Source organism: Asterias amurensis, chromosome 3 (assembly GCF_032118995.1).
Source record: "Asterias amurensis chromosome 3, ASM3211899v1".
NCBI lineage: Eukaryota > Metazoa > Echinodermata > Asteroidea > Forcipulatida > Asteriidae > Asterias > Asterias amurensis.
In genome coordinates this window covers 5,679,734-5,699,885 of record NC_092650.1, presented here as the reverse complement: position 1 = coordinate 5,699,885, position 20,152 = coordinate 5,679,734, and the positions used below count along the sequence as shown (strand labels likewise).

General features: G+C 38.9%; 2 protein-coding genes across 2 annotated transcripts; one reads left to right on the top strand and one right to left on the bottom strand.

The window, feature by feature from the left end:
- Nucleotides 1-963: 963 nt before the first annotated feature.
- LOC139935041 (CD5 antigen-like) lies at nt 964-11,421 on the top strand. The gene is made up of 7 exons (XM_071929489.1): nt 964-2,371; nt 4,806-5,141; nt 5,290-5,444; nt 6,276-6,459; nt 7,504-7,677; nt 8,000-8,164; nt 9,210-11,421. Exons 1-7 carry the CDS (start codon nt 2,224-2,226, stop codon nt 9,740-9,742), a joined length of 1,695 nt encoding a protein of 564 aa, XP_071785590.1. The 5' UTR covers nt 964-2,223; the 3' UTR covers nt 9,743-11,421.
- LOC139935042 (phosphatidylinositol glycan anchor biosynthesis class U protein-like) lies at nt 9,763-20,118 on the bottom strand. The gene is made up of 11 exons (XM_071929491.1): nt 19,989-20,118; nt 19,141-19,205; nt 18,610-18,744; nt 18,136-18,239; nt 17,322-17,422; nt 16,870-16,973; nt 16,061-16,221; nt 15,207-15,350; nt 14,485-14,609; nt 13,848-13,990; nt 9,763-12,666 (listed from the first exon to the last, which is right to left on the bottom strand). Exons 1-11 carry the CDS (start codon nt 20,116-20,118, stop codon nt 12,553-12,555), a joined length of 1,326 nt encoding a protein of 441 aa, XP_071785592.1. The 3' UTR covers nt 9,763-12,552.
- Nucleotides 20,119-20,152: the final 34 nt, after the last annotated feature.

Below are 20,152 nucleotides of genomic sequence, written 5' to 3'. Positions count from 1 at the left end.
ACAAAATGTGATACTAATGAAATGACTCCGTTTCTTATTTTGTAGTTGTCCATGATGCCATGTTTGCCCTAGGGCATGTCTACATACTAAGGGCGCCATATAATTTTTGGTTGTATTATTATAAATGAAAAACTTATGCCCGGTGACTAGAGGCAGTTTGAATCATTTTATGTGCAGTGGTTACTAATTAAATGTTTTGTTAAATAAACACACCAGAAGTTTGTAGCAGCTAGCTCTTGAATAATGACATAGGTTTTTGGTAAAAATGTATGGCAACTAAAAAAAATTGATGATGCTACTCCCCCCCCCGTGTTCTAGAGCCCCAACCCCTCCCCTCCCTCGTTATTCTGGTGATCTCTTCACCCTTTTAAGAGCTTTTGTAGACCTACATTATTATTATTATGCAAACTTGTACATTAATTGTAGACAGCAAATAATTTATATATAAATATAAATATAAACATTTCCGTAGCAACTTGCACCTCTTAAATTGTTTGAGGTTAAAGGAACTGGACACTACTGGTAATTACTCAAAACAAATTACTAAAAAGGGTGTTTTTTCTTTCATTATTCTTTCCTTAAGATGACCAATTGAGTCCAAGTGGATGCAACAAGTGAGAATACTGGTCTTCGGTATGTTAGTATTAATCCTAGCGTTTCGTGACACCGGCTACTGTGCCTTTAACACGTCTCATTCAGTGGTCCCGCCACTGTATAATGTTGCCACCATTTTATCCCTTACCAAAAGTCAAAATAAAGCTTTGTATGGCTTGGTGACGCAACGGGTTTACAAAGGGCCGGACTGATATCGACCTAGCTTGTAGCCTTTCGTCAATTGGCCTTCATAATGAGCCGCAACTGGACCACACGCGCGCGAGTCGAGTGGCGAACCCAGTCACTTGGGAAAGCGGCTCTATTAACCCCTTGACTAAAGGCTACACCCAGCTTATGGCGGGTATCCACATTACAAAAAGTAGATACCTGAAAGGATTCCACACGACAAAAGACCCATTCAAGCATGACGCTAAACAACTTGGAAACGGTATACAACTCGTCGGCCCTGATTGTTAAAACACGACGTACGGTTGGTCTAGATGGAAAACATCAATAAAGCAAAATGCATTAGCCGAATTTTTTACTACGGATGATTTGTTTGAACGTTCGTTTGAACAACTGAAGATACATTTCATGGATATTTAATGGAATAATGGAGCTATGATGGAACAAACTAAAAATTGAATTTTGTATCAGTAAACGTTTTTGTTTGTGCTCTAAATTGTGACGGACTAATAAGTAGGTAACACGAATGAGGTGTTCCGTCTGTGTGAAGCATTAAGGACTTGGAATACCCATGGAGGAATCATGGAATACCGGAATGTTTACTGCTGCCTGTTTTTACAACGTGCATGAGTGACTGCAATGGGTTCCAGACAGCCACAGTTAATAACACCAAGTACGAGAGCTTAACCATACACAGAGGAAATTCACCTGGATAATGGAGTTGCAACTCTCTACATTGGCCGATATTTAGCTCCATCGTCAACATTTGTAATTTGACGAGTCTTGGGAAGATAGTGACAGGATGTGCAGAGGCATTGAAAATGACACACAGACGAAATCGACACTCTGAGATGAGCTAGCGCAGTGAAGGAATTTGAACATTCAAACATTAAATACTGCTATTTTTAGCCATTGGCCCATATTTTTGCTCCATGTTCAACATTTCTAATTTTACGAATCTTTGAAAGACAATGACAAGACGTTTCGTGCAATGGCATTGAACAGACGAAAGCAACACTCCAAGATGAGCTAGCGCAGTGAAGGAATTTGAACATTCCTCCAATTAATAGTACTATTTTTAGCCATTGACCCATATTTTCTCCATGTTCAACATTTTTAATTTGACGAATCTTTGGAAGACAATGACAAAACGTTTCGTGCAATGGCATTGAAAAACACACAGACGAAAGCAACACTCTGAGATGGGCTAGCGCAGTGAAGGAACTTGAACATTCCTCCAAATAATAGTACTATTTTTAGCCATTGACCCATATTTTCTCCATGTTCAACGTGTCTAATTTGACGAATCTTTGGAAGACAATGACAAGACGTTTCGTGCAATGGCATTGAAAAACACACAGACGAAAGCAACACTCTGAGATGGGCTAGCGCGGTGAAGGAGTTTGAACAGTTCCTCCAAATAATAGTACTATTTGTATCATCATGATTCTGGCGGGATTCCTTCATGGTTGGACGTTCCCACCTCGATTAAAATTTAGACATGGATATGTGACGGTTCTTCTTGCCATATTCTTCAAAAATGTTTACATGTATTCATCCGATTATTCACCGAGTGTCATCAATGGAGACGGTAAGGACCATAGGGCCCTTTTTAATTTCTTAAAGCTGAAAATACTGATTGACAAATTTCGTTGCTGAGCAAAATAATATAGCCGGGCACCAGTCACAACAATATCAACAAGTAGTCTTGCCTCTGGTATCCGATAACACAATATACTGCATACTTATTGGTTTGCGCTAAAATATGTGTTAAATTTGCGTCAGGGATATGAAAGAAAACTATAATTTCGGTTTTATCCTCAAACCGATGCATCGCGATGTGTGCAAAGGACTGTCGGTACTTTCCCCAAGTTCTGTGGGGGAAAAAACCTCAAAGATATAAATTACTCGAATCCCACCGAGTGTGTATATACATTAGATGCTCAAAATACCTTCATGATATAATAAAGAGGATTGTATTTAGTGACCTCTGGGGACTTTTGGGACGGGAGGGGTTGTCTGTTTTGTAGGGCGTGATGGAGTGTGACGTGTATGCCCCATTGCTCAGTGAAAGCTCAGTGTATTAGGGTTGAAACATTTTAGAGTTATAACAAAAATCAATAAAAAATTGCGTGAAGTTAAACCGGCACAGAGTTGAACCCATTTCCGATTAACTCACCACAAAGAGCACCTCGTCAAAGCTTTGAATCTTCTCAAAAAAATTGTCACAGTTATGAAAAAACCACACAATTCATCTGAAACACTCTGAATCTATTAGGAAGGTTTAATCAACCGTTTTTGATTAACTGCTTCTCGAGACTATTTGTATTCATTATACTGACCACATTATCAAGTAACATTTTTAATCAATCGCACTGAAATTAATTCGTCATTCGTGCTTATAATTATTGGGTCAAAGTAATAACTTTGCCCAAGTATTTGACTTAGTGCAGTTTTATGATGGGCGGCTAATTTATACTTTGCAGTGATTATGAAGAGTTTTTAGTTTTGCAGTTTGTCTTGCCTGGTCATATTAAGACTTCACAATTAAGTTTACTAGAGAACTTCTCTATGTTGATATCACGTAACAAGATCATTCCCAGATAGACTGTGTTTCTAAAATGAACACAATAATGTCATCTTTGTTTTACCAAATTAGTGCAAAAAATGGTGATTTTCAAAAGAATCAGTGATGAGATGGGTTTCAACGTTTCGAACTGTCGGGAGAATGTCTGTCTTCCATAGGTACACGTATAGGTTAGCCCTTTAGTCCCTGCACCGCCCGAGTTTGCTGAAATCCAATTTCTCAAGATTCTTGCAGTAAATTACTGGAATCGTAATTCAAATTTTAAAAGATAGCCATGGCTTAATGTGTATGCACAATTTTTTACCCTTTCGGTAATATTTGTATAAAAGTACAACTTCTCATGGGAACACAAAATGCCTCTCGTTAAACGGCTACGGTAATTTTTATGGCGAATATTTTTGTGCACGGATAAAATGAACACAATAGCTTTTCAAGGCTTTTGTCTGGCTCAATGCTCATAAGTGGACTTAGACCAACTTTAGTACGGCGTGTGAACGACCTCATACTGATTAAATGCGAAGGCGTTAATTTTTGACAATGTCATAAATGATGAACAGTTTCCTGTTTACTAATGAGCGTTTTATTTTTCGTAAGAGCTAAATTATTTCATCATTAGCTTCGACAAGTCAACTGTGAAGGGAGAATTAATAACGATCTATAACAACTAGATATATTGACAAATGCGTAGACCTACTAATGACTACCGAGTTTTCTTTTGATGTTCCTTTTTTTTCTACAAACACAAGCTAGCGAGGTTTTCTCGTACCGCATACAGTGTCTCGCTATATGCGGCTGGGCGGTACAGTGGCTAAATGGTTAAGTTTCCTCCGTGCAGAGCTTTTAAAAATGTTTCAAATACGTTTTCCTTCATTTTTCAGACCTTCAAAAGGTTTAACGGGAAGGTACACGTTTGGCAATTGCCAAAGACCAGTCTTCTCACTTGGTGTATCCCATCATAAGCACTAAATAACAAGCCTGTGAAAATTTGGGCTCAATTGGTCATCGAAGTTGCGAGAAAATGATGAAAGAAAAAACACCCTTGATGGACGAATTTGTGTGCTTTTAGATAAGAATAAACGACTTCTAGCTAGAAGTCTTTTATTATTTTAGTGAGAAATTACCTATTTCTCAAAAACTACGTTACTTCAGAGGGAGTCGTCTCCCACAATGTTTTATACTATCAACAGCTCTCCAATGCTTGTTACCAAGTCAGTTAAGTTAATATTTGTTTTGAGTAATTACCAGACGTGTACCTTCCCTTTAAATACGTATATTTAACGCTTTTCTTCATTTCAGACCTTCACAAAGTGTTTCAAAATACATTGTATATTTTTTATATGCCTAATCTTTCCTTTGCATAGATTCAACAAAAATGTTGCAAGTACTTAATACAATTTTCTTTATTTTTACGTAATACGATGTCCTTTATCCTTTTCAGATCTCTATCCCGTCAGGTTAGTAAACGGTTCCACAATCTACGAAGGGCGAGTAGAAATCAAAAGAAACGGCGTCTGGGGACGAGTCTGCGATTCACTGTGGGACATCAACGATGCCTACGTCGTCTGTCGTCTGCTCGGCTACGGCACGGCAAAGAACGCCACGGTCGGGGTTCACTTCCCCCCTGGGTCGGGGGAGTACTGGTTGGACAATGTGTGGTGTGGCGGATGGGAGTCGAGGCTGTCAGACTGCGCCTTTGACGGTTGGGGAGTGATCAGCGGATGCGGTGATGGAAACTCTGCTGCTGGGGTAATATGCCAGGCCTACGAACCGACAGGTATGAAGTTGTGAAATGAATGTACAAAACATGTAGCTCATACCGTAGGCCTATCATGGCGATTGCTAAAGTTTAAAGTCTGCTAATTTTTCTTTGAGAAAATAGTGACGAATTTCTTTTTTGAACATTTTGAAACTAAAAATTACAGATGCGGTTACAATACACCTTTCTGGAAGTTCCAATTCATTTGAGGGGCGTGTCTCGCTCTTTAAAAGTGGGGCGTGGGGTACAATATGCAAAGACAACTGGGATCTGGATGAGGCACGGGTGGCATGCTTACAGCTTGGATTTGAAGGAGCTCAGGTACGGTGTTGCAAAAATGTATATATCTGTATACCTATTTGTTTGTTATATTATTTTAAAGTTGGCTTTCCATTTCTTTTGTTTGTGGGTCATTCCATGTCAGACCGACACAATTTTTTACCTCATGTCTTCCGATTTTGATAAGAGTTGCTGTGCTTGTAGGTCCTAATAAGCAATGAGTGCACAACAATTTTTTAGCCCGATCCGACTTACCATGTGGTCAGGGCAGAAACCACTCATATCTGACATTTGTAAAATACCACTTTTTGGGTAAAAATATGTCACATCCATGTCAATTTTCATCACATAAACTAGAAGTTGAGATGTCCTAGCGTTGGGGTCTAAAACGGACCTTTCTCAGAGGTATAAACAAGCACACACATAAACTTATCCATTTACATTATCTAAAGGAGGAGCAATTAGGATTAAAGGCAGTGAACACTATTGGTAATTACTCAAAATAATTGCTGGTTTTATGCTGATAGTTATTTTGAGTAACTACCAATAGTGTACACTGTCTTTAATGCTATTAACATTGTTGTTTATAACACTGTAGTAATTTAGCCAGTGGCCACGACTGGGCCTGTAAATAAACCAATGCCAACATAAATCTATCCGTAAAACCTACCGTCGCTGAACCTCGTGAGCGTCCGCCTTGACTCATAAAATTTGAAATTGTCAGGGTAAAATAGGCTCGGATTGGGTCAAATTTTAACCGACATTTTCCTCACTGTCGTTTAAGAAACACTAAAAAAAAACTAAAAAAAAACAGTCGGTTCATCGTATCCAATGTGAATTTCTCTATATTCGTCTTATGGGTGTGTTTTGCAGTTGGCCGTCGATGCTAAGATCTGGTCCAGCGGGTCCCACAATGATCCCGTCTATCTGGCGGGTTTGCACTGCCAAGGGACTGAGACAAATCTAGCACAGTGTGCACGTGACGACTGGACGGATGATAGGTGTAGCGGTTACCATGGTGATGCTGGAGTGATCTGCGAATCAGAGAATACTCCCGGTAGGTATAGACGATGTGACCTATGTTTACATTCAAACTGCCCTCTGTTGACAAAACACTACATACGTCATGCTTCGCCGGGCACTGAGTTGCGCAGTCACAGTAAGATTGCATACACTTTCTAGCTGGCTGGCAAAACACAAAGGTTTTGCCCGGCGGTATGCGCGCGAATCATGTTATGGTTTTCGTGTGACGTCAGTGGTCACATCGTTTATATGAGTGGGTTCGAATCCCGGTATGTGTACGTTCGAATCCTGATATGGATGTAGTACATCGACCATACCTTAAACAGTGGTTCTATCACCATTGTGGAACATTTTAATATTATAGCGACGTTTTGATAAAAAAAAATCACCTCCTCCATCATCATCGACACAAAAATCACCATAAGGAGACGGAAATAACAAACTTTTATTTACTAAACGTTAAAGTGGACAGAATTTCTTTGAGGGTTTAACTTCACAGTGCTGCGCAAGCAATAAATAGTACCGGTAGCACTTTAAAGACACTGGTCACGTTTGGTAAAAACCAGATATTCTCTTGGTATATCCAAACATAACAAATCTGTGAAAATGTTGACTCAACTGGTCATCGACATATCTCCATTGCTCGTTACCAAGTAAGTTTTTATGCTAACAATTATTTTGAGTATTTACCAATAGTGTCCAGTGCCTTTAATAGTACAGGGAAATAGCTTTACTGTCATGAACAAAGCAGGTATGGTATTCTTCCTACTTTTTAGTAGATTTCCCGATTTGTTTGCCCTTGGGAAAAGTTTGAAAATTGTAATGAAATAGCCTGAAAAGTCTATTAGAGCCTACACTATTGTAGGTCACGCCTAGCCCTGGCGGCCTTAGGCTACACTTCCGTATTATACTACAGATATGTATCTGTGTACAGAGATAGAGTCCTATAATAGGGCTAGGTCAGGCCTTGAACTCAATTAATTGTCTTATTTGTTTCGTCAATGTCATGACAAAGATATGTTTGACTCATAAAAAAAAACCCGGACGAAACAAAAATCATCTTTCGATGACATTTCAGCGGAGGGTGACCTAAGGCTAGCCGGGAGTTCGACCTCGGGAGCCGGCCGTTTGGAGGTCTACCATCACGGAATCTGGGGGACAATCTGTGACGACAACTGGACGGACAACGAAGCCAGGGTGGCTTGCAGGCAGCTAGGATATGATGGTGTCACTTCAACATTTGATTATACGGGTGAGTGGCGAATTACACGCCTGTTTATTTTATTGATATCAGATAGCAGAACCATATGCAAAACAATACAGAAACTTTTAACCATCGTTGGAAAATTGGCAAGCAGTATGTATGTTGCAGTAGTGACGTTTTAATATAAATCTACTGTGCAGATTGTGTTCTTTTGAGAAACTTGACGTCTTGCAGACCTCTTCCCATTGCTTGCTGTACCAAGTAAGGTTTTATGCTAATAACTATTTTGAGTAACTACCAATAGTGTCCACTGCCTTTAACCATGCACAATATTACATATTTCTTTCTGTTTTTGTTTCATCCACATCAGATTACGGACGGAGCACGTCCAGCATTCTTCTTGACAACCTGTTTTGTACCGGGCGGGAAGCAAGATTATCCCAGTGTCCACACAACGGCTGGGGAGAACACAACTGCAACCATTTAGAAGATGTTGCAATCGCATGCAAGACATCTAATGATGAGGATCAGAATGGTAAGAATTACGTCATCACTTACGTCATCAAATACTTGCACACTTGATTTTTTAGTTTGCCATGATAATGTAAAAAGGTACTGAATAATCTGGGTTCTACTAAAAGGACCCCAACACTTACATATTGTACAGTTAACTCGCTTGGGAAAGACCGTTATTGCCATATTTTGTGTTTGAATGTAGCAGTTTATATTTTCGATGCGTTTATTTATATTTCCAAATCGGTTATTTGTATTTATTTTCAATGTAGCTAGTTATATTTTCCAGAGCAGTTAAATTCGTTTTCAGGAAATTATGAAAACAAGTTTGGGTCGCGTTCCATGAAAACAAGTTTGGGTCGCGGTCCAACATCAATGACAGGCCAAATAGTTAAGTGACCCCGTTTCACAAAGGCCGTAGGATGCGCAATCTATTTTAAGTAACTTTTGGTTCTGCCTTTACTTATTTGGCGAGTGCATTTATGTTTTCAATGCATTTTATTTTGTTTTCATTGCATTTGTTTCTGTTTCCAATGCATTTATTAAAATTTTCACGGCATTTATTCATATGTACAAGGCATTTATTTATATTTCCAGTGAATTTAATAAAATTTAAATTCCCTTATTTAATTTTTCATTGCATTTATTTATTTTACCAATGCATTTATTTATTCTCTTATTGTATTTATTTGTATTTCCAATGCATTTATGAAAATTTTAATAACATAAGTATGTTTATATTTTCAATGCATTAGTTTATATTTCAATGCATTCGTTTATATTTTCAAATTCATTTATTTAAATTTTCATTGCATTTATATAAACATATCCAATTGCCTTTATTCTTTATCTCAAATGTATTTTTCTTGCAGTTTACTTTGCAACAAAATGTAGTTTTTGTTAACTTTCTGAACACTCGAGAAATATTTCCCTTGTCGCTTGGTCATCCCTATAATCGTCTCACTATGCATCTGCTAGTTGAATTTCTTTAGAATTAGTTCTTTGATGTGTATATTTTCGATTTAGCAACAATTGTTTCCCTGTGTTTCGTCAACTTTCTGAATCAGGAAACATCTCCCCTTCGATGAGTACAACCATAGGAGCCATCATAACCTGCCTCGTCGTCATCCTGTTCGTCTCACTATGCATCCGCTACCTCCACCAACGCCAAAAAGCATCCCACGCTGCCCAACAAACAAACCAAATCGCCAACGCCGACTCCGAGACCACCCCGAGCCCGCCACTCTACCCCCGGGCCAACTCCGGTCTCTTTGTAGTCAACGGGATCCCCATCGACCCCAACCTCCCGCCCCGTGATCTGGAGCCTCCGGACTACAGCAGCGGGCAGTGGAAGCCTGCCGGGGTACCCCACGAGCCGCCCCCGTCCTATGAGGTGACAGTCGCCCACTACCCCGAAGCTAGAACTGAAGGGGTGTCATCGCCTCGGCCTCCGGTGTATAGCGATGTTTCCCAAACGAACAATTTAATAATAAGTACGAGTCGGCAGAGTGACTATCCTAATTATACAGATCCAGCAGATCTACCTGGCTACATTGGTACTGAAACGCCACCAAGCAGCCCACTGCCACCTGCAGATTAAAGACTGTGGACACTATTAGTAATTGTCAAAGACCAGTCTTCTCACTTGCTGTATTTTCAACATATGCATAAAATAACAAACCTGTGAAAATTTGAATTCAATTGGTTGTCGAAGTTGCGAGATAATAATGAAAGAAAAAACACCCTTGTCACACGAAGTTGTGTGCTTTCATATGCTTGATTTCGAGACCTCAAATTCTAAATTTGAGGTCTCGATATCAAATTCTTGGAAAATTACTTTTTCAAACACTGCAAAAATTGTTGAAATTTTTTATTTTTATTTGTTTGACTAGCTGTACATCTTGTAAATTTTAGGGTTTTTGAGTTAAACAAACATTTGTAGGTGAACTGTATATAATTTTTTATTCAAAAGAAAGTTTACTCAAATATTTGATAAAAATCCCCACAGGGTTGTTTTGTACAATTCAACGAATTCTTGTATGAAAGGTATTAAATATCAAACAAAAGGTTCTTGATTGTTGGCTTTTCTTTCTAGGAAGTCCAGCCTAGTCCTAACACATGGGTAATGAACAAAATACGCTCAATATTGCATATGAATTTAGTGTGACATTACTTCTTTACAAGTGGTTTATGGTCTTTCATTTCAAACAATACTAACAGGCAGTCTCCAATAAGAGAAAATCCATGCACACTTAAGTTTTACTAAACAGCTAGAACGTTTTGTTCAATTGGTGGCATGGTTGGCTTGTGCGTAAAGCGCTCGCCTCTCACCAAGGTGACCCCAGTACGATTCCCGGCCAGTGCCATATGTGAGTTGAGTTGTGCGTTGGTTCTCTGCTGTGCCACAAGGGTTTTCCAGACTATCCGGTTTTTCGCCCTCTGGAAAAATCAAACACTTTCTATCTTGGCTGTGCTGCATGGTCATTATGGGTTGATGTGGCTGGCAGCCAAAGGCGCCCTTGCATGCTTGCTTCTCGAACACGCTGTAGACGCGCCCTTTGCAATTCAGCTCTTAGCTGCGAGTAAGGATGATTAGCCCCCCAAATTATTATTATAAGATTGTCTCTTGTGCATACAGTGCAGTAGTCATGGCATAAGAGGGTGCTCTATAGCGGTTTAAAAGCAGTGGACATTATTGGTAATTGTCAAAGACTAGCCTTCACAGTTGGTGTATCTCAACATATGCATCAAATAAAAAACCTGTGAAAATTTGAGCTCAATCGGTCATCAAACATGCAAGATAATAATGAAAGAAAAAAACACCCTTGTCACATGAAGTTGTATGCGTTAAGATGGTTGATTTCGAGACCTCAAGTTCTAAATCTGAGGTCTCGAAATCAAATTTGTGGAAAATTACTTCTTTCTCGAAAACTATGGCACTTCAGAGGGAGCGGTTTCTCACAATGTTTTATACCATCAACCTCTCCTCATTACTCGTCACCAAGAAAGGTTTTATGCTAATAATTATTTTGAGTAATCACCAATGGTGTCCACTGCCTTTAAAACGAGCGCAGTACACTGTCCACTATCAATCTCTGACGCCTGGGGCCTAGACCATTGCACCGTGTGCAAAAGAAACACTTTGGCAGTGCAAGGGAGAATCTCTAGCTGTAAACTACTAGTATCCCACAAATTTGAGAAAACTGAAATGTGTTTGCCTCCTAGTTGCCTGGAAAATGGAAACAATGGATAACTTTCCGTATGGCGCCACCACTTTTTCACTCATTTTTACAAAAGGGGATATCTCATTGAGGTAAATTAGATACTTTATTATTTCATATCGAATGAAAAAGTGGTGGCGCCATACAGAAACTTTTCCGAAACAATTGCCCCATGTGACAAGACCTTTAACAATTTTAAGATGAAAAACTTCGTCAAGTCTATCTATAATAATCATATCATACTTCCATAACCAATATTGGAAAAGCACATTCCCTGTAAGTTGCTACTGCACAATTTTTTTTTCAAATATCATACAAACTTTGTCAGAAATACTACAAACGAATCTTTACAAGAAAATCCGTAACTTTATACAAAAAAAACTTGTACACTAAGTTGAAAGTACCATTGCAGGTAGCCCTGGCAGCCTTACACTTTCCTATACAGTGACGCCCTGGATGTCAGGGTCCATTTCTGGGGCGGACAATTTTCAAATCTTACCTGCAAGAAGCCACTAATTTCAACAGATTCACATTCCATCTGCGGTGGGTTTTGGTTTTATATTTTCTTCACATATTTCGTCATTTTCATGAAATAATACAGCTCCCAGTGTAAACAATTCCCGTTTATGATCGTATTCTCACAGTCTGCCGTGCGTACGCACAGAGCGCAGACTTGCGTTTGAGTGTTAACACTGTGCAGTCAATTATAGATACAGTGACCGAGAATTAAATGCGTCTTGCATCTTGCACGCGAATGTATACGCATACGCACAGCAGCATACAACACTGTGAGAGTACGATAAAAACAGGAATTTTTTAACGTTGGGAGCTGCATTATATCACAAAAAATTATGGATTTGTGAGGATTATATGACGAACCAAACCCACCGCAGAAAAATGTATGCTACCATGGAAAGTGAATCTGTTGAAATAAGTGGCTTCTTGCAGGTAAGATTTGAGTTTATGAAGCTTTGAAAATTGTCCGCCCCAGAAACGGGCCCTAATAGTTAGGACTCTGTATCTGTGTACAGAGGAAGAGTCCTATATGGGGCTATATTGCAGGAAACATTTACAGGCATAGCCAATTTTTGTGATACATGCCTCATTGAGCACTAGCTCCTTGTCCACATCAAGTCTACAAGGTGCAACATCAAACCATCAAGTACCTGAGACCATATCAAAACACAGTTCACTTTAGGACTACTTTTTTCAGTTTACCATCGGTGTCTACTGGTTTCATGCCATGAACCAGAGTAAACTCCCTCTTGAGGAATGCAAATAGCACATCAGTCAGCAGAAATATCTGTGTGATAAGAGGAACAAAGAGTAAACATAGACAATAAGAAATGGCACAGTTTACTGTTGGAGTGGAAAGGTTGGGTACAGTACGGTACGGCAACAGTACGCTGGGCTGGGAGAACCTTTAAAGGCAGTGGACACTATTGGTACTTACTGAAAATAGTTATCAGCATTAAACCTCACTTGGTAACGAGTAATGGGGAGAGGTTGATAGTACAAAACATTGTGAGAAACAGCACCCTCTGAAGTGACGTAGTTTTCGAGACAGAAGTAATTTTCCACGAATTTGATTTCGAGGCCTCAAGTTTAGAATTTGAGGTCTCGAAATCAACCATATAAAAGCACACAACTTCGTGTGACAAGGGTGTTTTTTACTTCATTCATATCTCGCAACTTCGACGACCAATTGAGCTCAAATTTCCACAGGTTTGTTATTTTATGCATATGTTTAGATACACCAAGTGAGAAGACTGGTCTTGACAATTACCAATAGTGTCCAGTGCCTTATAAAGAACCTTTAAAGAACTTGTCAGATTTGAACAGTCTCCCAAATTCTGAGGCAGTATAACATAATGTCAAGACAAGCTCAAAAACAAAATTGTAGTTCCACAGACCTTGCATGAAAAAAACAGTGCCTTTTGATACGCCCCTTGGGGGTGTGATAAAGCACTATAAGAAGCGAGTAGTACGGTATAAGAGATGTTAAATTTACATCGGGAATAAAGAATATTAATTTTGGTTTTTACCCATACACTGATGTGTGTTAGCACTGTATACTTGGTACTTTCCCGAGTTCTGTGAAAAAATATCACAGGCATGTTACTCGGGTGGGATTCGAACCCACGACCCTTGCAATTATAGAGCAGTGTCTTACCAACTAGAACACCGAGGTTGCCCAGTAGCAAGAGGCAGTTATGGGTAAATACCAAAATTAATATTCTTTAACCCTGATGCAAATTTAACATCTCTTATATCGCTGCGGTACTGCCTCTATAGTCGGTAGTCTAGTTGGTAAGACACTGCTCTAGAATTGCAAGGGTGGTAGGTTGGAATCCCACTCGAGGAACATGCCTGTGATATTTTTTCACAGAACTCGGGAAAGTACTGAGTATACAGTGCTAACACACATCTGTGTATGGGTAAAAAACAAAATTAATAGTACAGTATTATTATTATTATCATCACCTGAGCAGTGTTGTACACCAGAGTGAAGGCAAAGAAGAAATTGGCGTTGGCGCTCCCTGAGTAGATCCAAAGCTGCCATAGAATAGGTGCCAAGATGGATGACAAGACGAACATCACACCGATGACCAAGCTATTACGAAGATCTGAAAGACAATTACAGATTTAAAGGCACTGGACACTATTGGTAATTAATCAAATGATTGTTAACATAAAACATTACTTTGTAATGATAAAACGAGAGCTGTTCATACAAAACATTGTGAGAAACAGCTCCCACTGAAGTAACATTGCTTTTTGAGTAAGAGGTCATTTTTCACTCAAATATAAAAAGACTGCAGGCCGAAGCCTTTGTAAGGCATCTGAAAGCTGTATTGAACACAACCTCACCATTCAAATACCTGCTCTACAACATGGAGTGTGTGCCTGCTGCTGTGCACATGTACATGTGTGTGCGTGTGCCGTAGAAATCAAAACGGGACTGCTGTGTGCTGCGTGCTTCATTGATGTATGCGTTTAGACGCTATACAGCGTGCCCTACAAGATGGCCACTTTCATATAACAAAGGGGTTATTCGATACGGTCTATTATGAAAGTTCACTGTATTTTGCTACATGTATTTGAGAAGTCCCAAACTTACAGCAGAATGAGTGATACCAAACAGGTAGGAGGGCAAGGTAGACAGACGTATCTCCATAGGCTGGATAGGACTTGAAGATAGCTATAATAGCACACTGAATGTACATCACAAACAATGGATGCTTCCTGCGTGTAAGAAGAGAACAACAATTAATACCAACACAGTTAAACATTTCAATTGTTTTAATTTGGACAAGCACAAAGAGCAGGGCCCAATTTCATGGCTCTACTTACCGCCGAATTCTGCGCTTACAATCACGATTCCCCGCTTACATGCAAGTGCCGAATTTCGCTACACTAGCCTTGTAAGCAGAGAATGCCTAGTAACACGAGGCCTAGTAACACGGAGTACGCACGCTAACCTGTGAAATACGCTTGCCGTAAGCACAGAATTCCCTGCTTCCGTAAGCGCCGATTCTGTGCTTACGGTAAGCAGAGCCATGAACTTGGGCCCACATTTAAATCTCATTTGTATTATGGGTAAGAATTCTTCAATATTCAAGAGGATTGAAGGAGATTTATCAGACATTTGAATTAAAACACAAGACCTGTACTTATGCAGTCATGAGTTTTCCAGCCCATTGCTAAAATCACTGACCATGGGCCTGGTGTCCAGTGTTAATATTGAGCCCTGGTAATGCAAAGAATGGGAAATTCATAATATGGAAGTTTTGGAGGCAAGTTGGAGTATGCAACTATAGAAATTGGAAAGGATGTCTTTACCATAGCTTGATTACTAGCGGTGCAGTGTAGATGAAGACATTGATTTGATAAACCCACAAGAAGAAATGACGAAAGTGTTCAAACATCTCCGTGAAGAAATACCAGAAGAGTCCCATGTTTGGCGTCAGATTCGGTACGGTCAATCTATGAACAAATAAAAACCTCCACATTAGGAAAGTACTGTATGCTAGAGCGCCTTGAGTGTCACTGAGTGATGGATATGCGCGCTGTACAAGAAGTATTACCACTGGCCTTGGTACCCCTTCAAAAATTTCCAGCAAGATTTGCAAAATGCAAATGGCCTTGCCCTCACTTGGATGAAATTCTAGTCCTGCCACATTCTAAAACATTTACAGCCATTGGACACTTTCGGTACAGAAAAAAAAAAAAGTTCACAGATTTACAAATAACTTACAGGGTTTACAGAAGGTAATGGTGAAAGACTTCTCTTGAAATATTATTCCATGAAGTGCGTTACTTTTTGAGAAAACATCAAAACAATATAAATTCTCGAATATAGAAAATTACGTATTTATTTTAAACACATGTCATGACACGGCGAAACGTGCGAAAACAAGGGTGGGTTTTCCCGTTTTTTCTCCCCACAGTAATTATTTTGCTTTTGTTTCTCCTAGCCCATCTGGAAGTATTTTTTTGTATTGTCATCTATTGTTGAAATGGCTGAATATATAATAATAATAATTTAATAATAATAATAATAATAATAATAATAATAATAATAATAATAATAATAATAATAATAATAATAATAATAATAATAATAATAATAATAATAATAATAATAATAATAATAATAATAATAATAATAATAATAATAATTTTCAGATACTTACATACAGCCATAAGTTGAAATGAGGTAGTCCCATGAATCCAGCATGAGGAAAGATATTCCATGCAAGCAACCCAGCCAACCAACAAACATAGCCGCTATGGTAGCATGGGAGCGTAGAGCAGAGGAACTATAGTAAGATATATTGGAAGCTGCTATTCTTTCCTGCAAAATAAAACATAAACAATAATAATAACAAAAACAGATATTTAGTAAAAGAATGCTCTGAACAATGGATAGCGCATGTTTCAACAGAGAACAACAAGAAAACCAAACAATATAAGGTTTAGAAAGGAAAGTACTAAAAGTCAACAAGTTTAATTAAAAACAAACAGAAAGGCACTGGTATTGACAGTACCGGTACTTGTAAGGTTGTTCCTTTTTTTGATTTTAGAAAACTGGGGGGCATTCTGGACCAAAATTTGTCATATATGGCCGAGCATGTTGAATTTGAATCAAGGTCTTCGGACTGTTTTCTCTTGGTGTTTATCTCAGTTTTAAAAGCCCTATCCCTACTGTTCAATCCGGAGCATTCTATATGCTTTTTTTTTTCTTTTTTTTTTTTCTTTTTTTTTCTTTTTTTTTAAATTTGTGTTTGCGTATCGGCCGAAATTTGTGTACAACGCCCAGGCTAGTGCTTACTACGAAGCAATTCTTGTTTGGACCTACAGTCCTCATTCCTCCAGATTCAGACAACTCCCTGAAGATAATTGTGGTCAGCAAGTCATTCATTTGTGTTTTAAGAGGTAGAAGCATTTATGAGGTGCTTCCCCATTGGACCCAAGCCCTAGAAAGCAACTTCAAAGATCTCACCTTTACGATGAATAAATGCATACAACAAGGCACAATCATCATAGCTGGGTAGAGAGATTGATATGTTGCTGCTGCTAAGGCCAGCGTGGCAGCAACCCTGTACCCTGTACAACAGTGGGAAATAAGAAAGTTATTCCAGAGCTATTCCAGGGTTAATTGAGCGAGTAGCAACAACTTGCGATTAGAAGCCATTTTGTGTACAACTAATTGAGAATACTGGGTGCCAGACTAGTCTGCCCAGTTGGTTGTGCTGCATTTTAAGCAGGGGGGTTGGGGGGGGGCAGGGGGGATTGGGGGGGGGGGCAGGGGAATGGGTTTGTAAGTGGTTGGTGGTCATGCTTTTATTTTTAAAGGGAGATGCTTAAGAGGGGGGCACCATCCTCTTATGTTCTTGGTAGCAATCATGATTGCGATCGTTCACTACAGCAGATCGAAATTCACGCCAACTTTACCATTTGAAGTGAAAAGAAAGACTGCAGCTACTGCCAGATGTGTGACTACCAGCGTTGACTGTCCCACACAGGTGACTATAGTGTATGGATTCAACAGGTAACTACAAAGAAACAGAGTACAACAATAGTTCTTTGAAAATCAACTATATACATAACATTTTAAACCCTCCTACTATCCAAGGTTCTCGGTGACTGGTGCCCCACTCAATATTTGCTTAGCCAAGAAGTATTTTCTGCTTACCGCATTATGGAATTGGACCCCGCTCAGGTGCTAAATGCAACTGAATTTGAGCCTCTGTTGGAAGAGATATTAGGTTTACGACCTCTGTCAATTTCTGCTGTGGCAATGTGTGGCACTGATCAACCAAACATACAAATACAATGACAGGAACGTATTGCATAGGTTTATACTTCGCTGTTACAGGCAATGTGAGATTGTGAGGCAAATGGATTAGGCACCTGTTTATTTGTCTGTCAACCTGAACAAGTTCACTTTTTTGAAAACCATTAGGATGCTACCTCTTTCTATGTAAACGTTTCTGTATCATTGCACTGTAAATGTTACCTATGAAACTAGTAATTTAAAAAACGTGATACAGACTTCAGTCAATGCAAGGTGTGTCAATCCAATTTAATAAGTGGTTAGACTAGCAACAGAGTGCAGAATTGTCCTAAAGATGGTCAGAGCATACTGATCAAAACCTTTTCAGAGCCAACACTACTCACAAGATAATGTACACATGTTGCTACCACAGACCTCGACTAATGGTTAGATATTGCTATATACAAAATGATGACTGCTTAGAATACTTACATAGAAACAACCAGCCTTGGCAAGTCAAACACATCTGATCTTTTGATGAGTAGTTTGTCGACATCTTTTGCGTATGTCTTGCTTTCCTTTGACTGATTCACCAGCTGTGGAATAATGAATCAAAGTTGGTCACCAGAAACAGTTTGTAGAATTTTAAACTTTGCATAGTGAAAGTGTAACTAAGAGAGATTTGCAGAAACACCAAGTGAATATCTCTTTTGAGTAGTGTTGGTTCTGAAGAAAAAAAAACGGTGGTTAACAACTCAACGTTTCGATCAGCTCTAATCATCTTGAGGAGAAAAGTTGAGTCATTAACCACTAGTTCTTCTCAGAACCACCACAGCTCATTAAAGAGATTTATAACATAGCGCCTCTGCAAACCTCACTCGATACCTGGATTTAATTGGTGACTGTGCCAACATCAAATCTTATGAGGAAGAAAAATTCATGGAGGTAGAAATAAAAGAAACTTACGAGATACTTGAGGCAGTTTCCTGCACTCTTGTACAGTATCCATGCTGTAACGAGATCCAATGACACAAACACCACAGGAACAAGCCAGGAAGCTGCAGACAGCACTTGGTGGAAGAAGTACAGCACAAGTGGCGTCTGAAACATATACAACAAGTTTTAGACAAACTTTGTGAGAGATTTTGTAAAAAAAACAAAAACGATACTATTTTCCAGTTTTTTCATGAATGACTACACTTTGATTCTATAAAAAAGTATGTAATTGTTTTTCAGAAGAGTAGATCAATTCCCTTCATCAACTAAAAAAAAACAAAAAAACATAGGCACTATAACAACTAGTTGCTATAACGTAACCCTCCTCCCGCCATTGGGAGGAGGGTTTACGTTATCTCAACTATATAATAACAATCTGTGGAAGTTTTCTCAAGTTCACGTTCAGGAGGTAGGAATTCTTTTTATGTTTTATTATGTTGAATAAAATAAAATAAATTATAAAGTAAAAAAACTTCTTCCTTTATTTTGCTACTAACTTACCTCATGAAAGACATCACCAGAATAAGGAGAAACTCCATTTTGCAGCAGTGTGATTCCTTCGATCACTTTAAAATTAAAGGTAAAGAAAGTACAAAAACCCATTAATATTTTTAAGCATAACTTTGTATTTCATTTTCAAGGAAAGATCAGTAAGTTAACTTCTTTATTGGAACATCTTGTACTTTTGTGGGAAGGGGTGGCGATGGTGACCACAGACCACAAGATCAGGTCAGGGGTCAAGAAAAAAATCCTCTGATTGAACTGTGAATGTACAAATAGATTGAACCGAAATAAGCAAATGAGTAAGGGTTAAGGAGATCTCCTGCCCCCTGCCATATCATATATGACACCCCACATGCAATTGCACAGATTAACCAAAAATCTATGAATAACTTTGTGTTTGCTGACATTTGACGACACTTTTTTACTCACCTCGTTTTTACAAATAGATAGAACAGGGAATGCCAACTGTGATGTGGTGTGGATAGGGAATGGGAAACAAAATCAACCCCCCCCCCCCCAAAAAAAAAAAAAAAAAAAAAAAAAAAAATAAGACATTAATTAATTTCTTCAAAATTAATCATCTGATCATTGTCATTATGATCTAGACCCAGTTAACTCAACTGGGGCGAGCTGTATTCCTCGATTAATAATAGGGAAATAATAGAAAACGGCGCTTGGTTTGGCTTTAGTTATACACCCTCCCCTTTTCCCCGCCCCCTCCGTTTGTTGTGCGCTTTCCCTTGGTTGGTTTGGTTGGTTGGTGTCGACGCTACGAAAGTATCGATACAATCGAGACATCGTTTAAACTTAGTTTTTGAAAAAAAATAGTCAAATAAACAGCATACCTGACTTCCATGATGTGAGAGGTGTTGAGATTTCTACTCTGTCTTTCAGCCAAGTCGATATCGAAGAGTTAAATAAGAAAAATCTTACAAGAACGCCGAGAAAAATAGTAAACAGCATGGGCGCCGCCATTTTGAAAGCCGACCAGCATTTGTGTACACCGTCG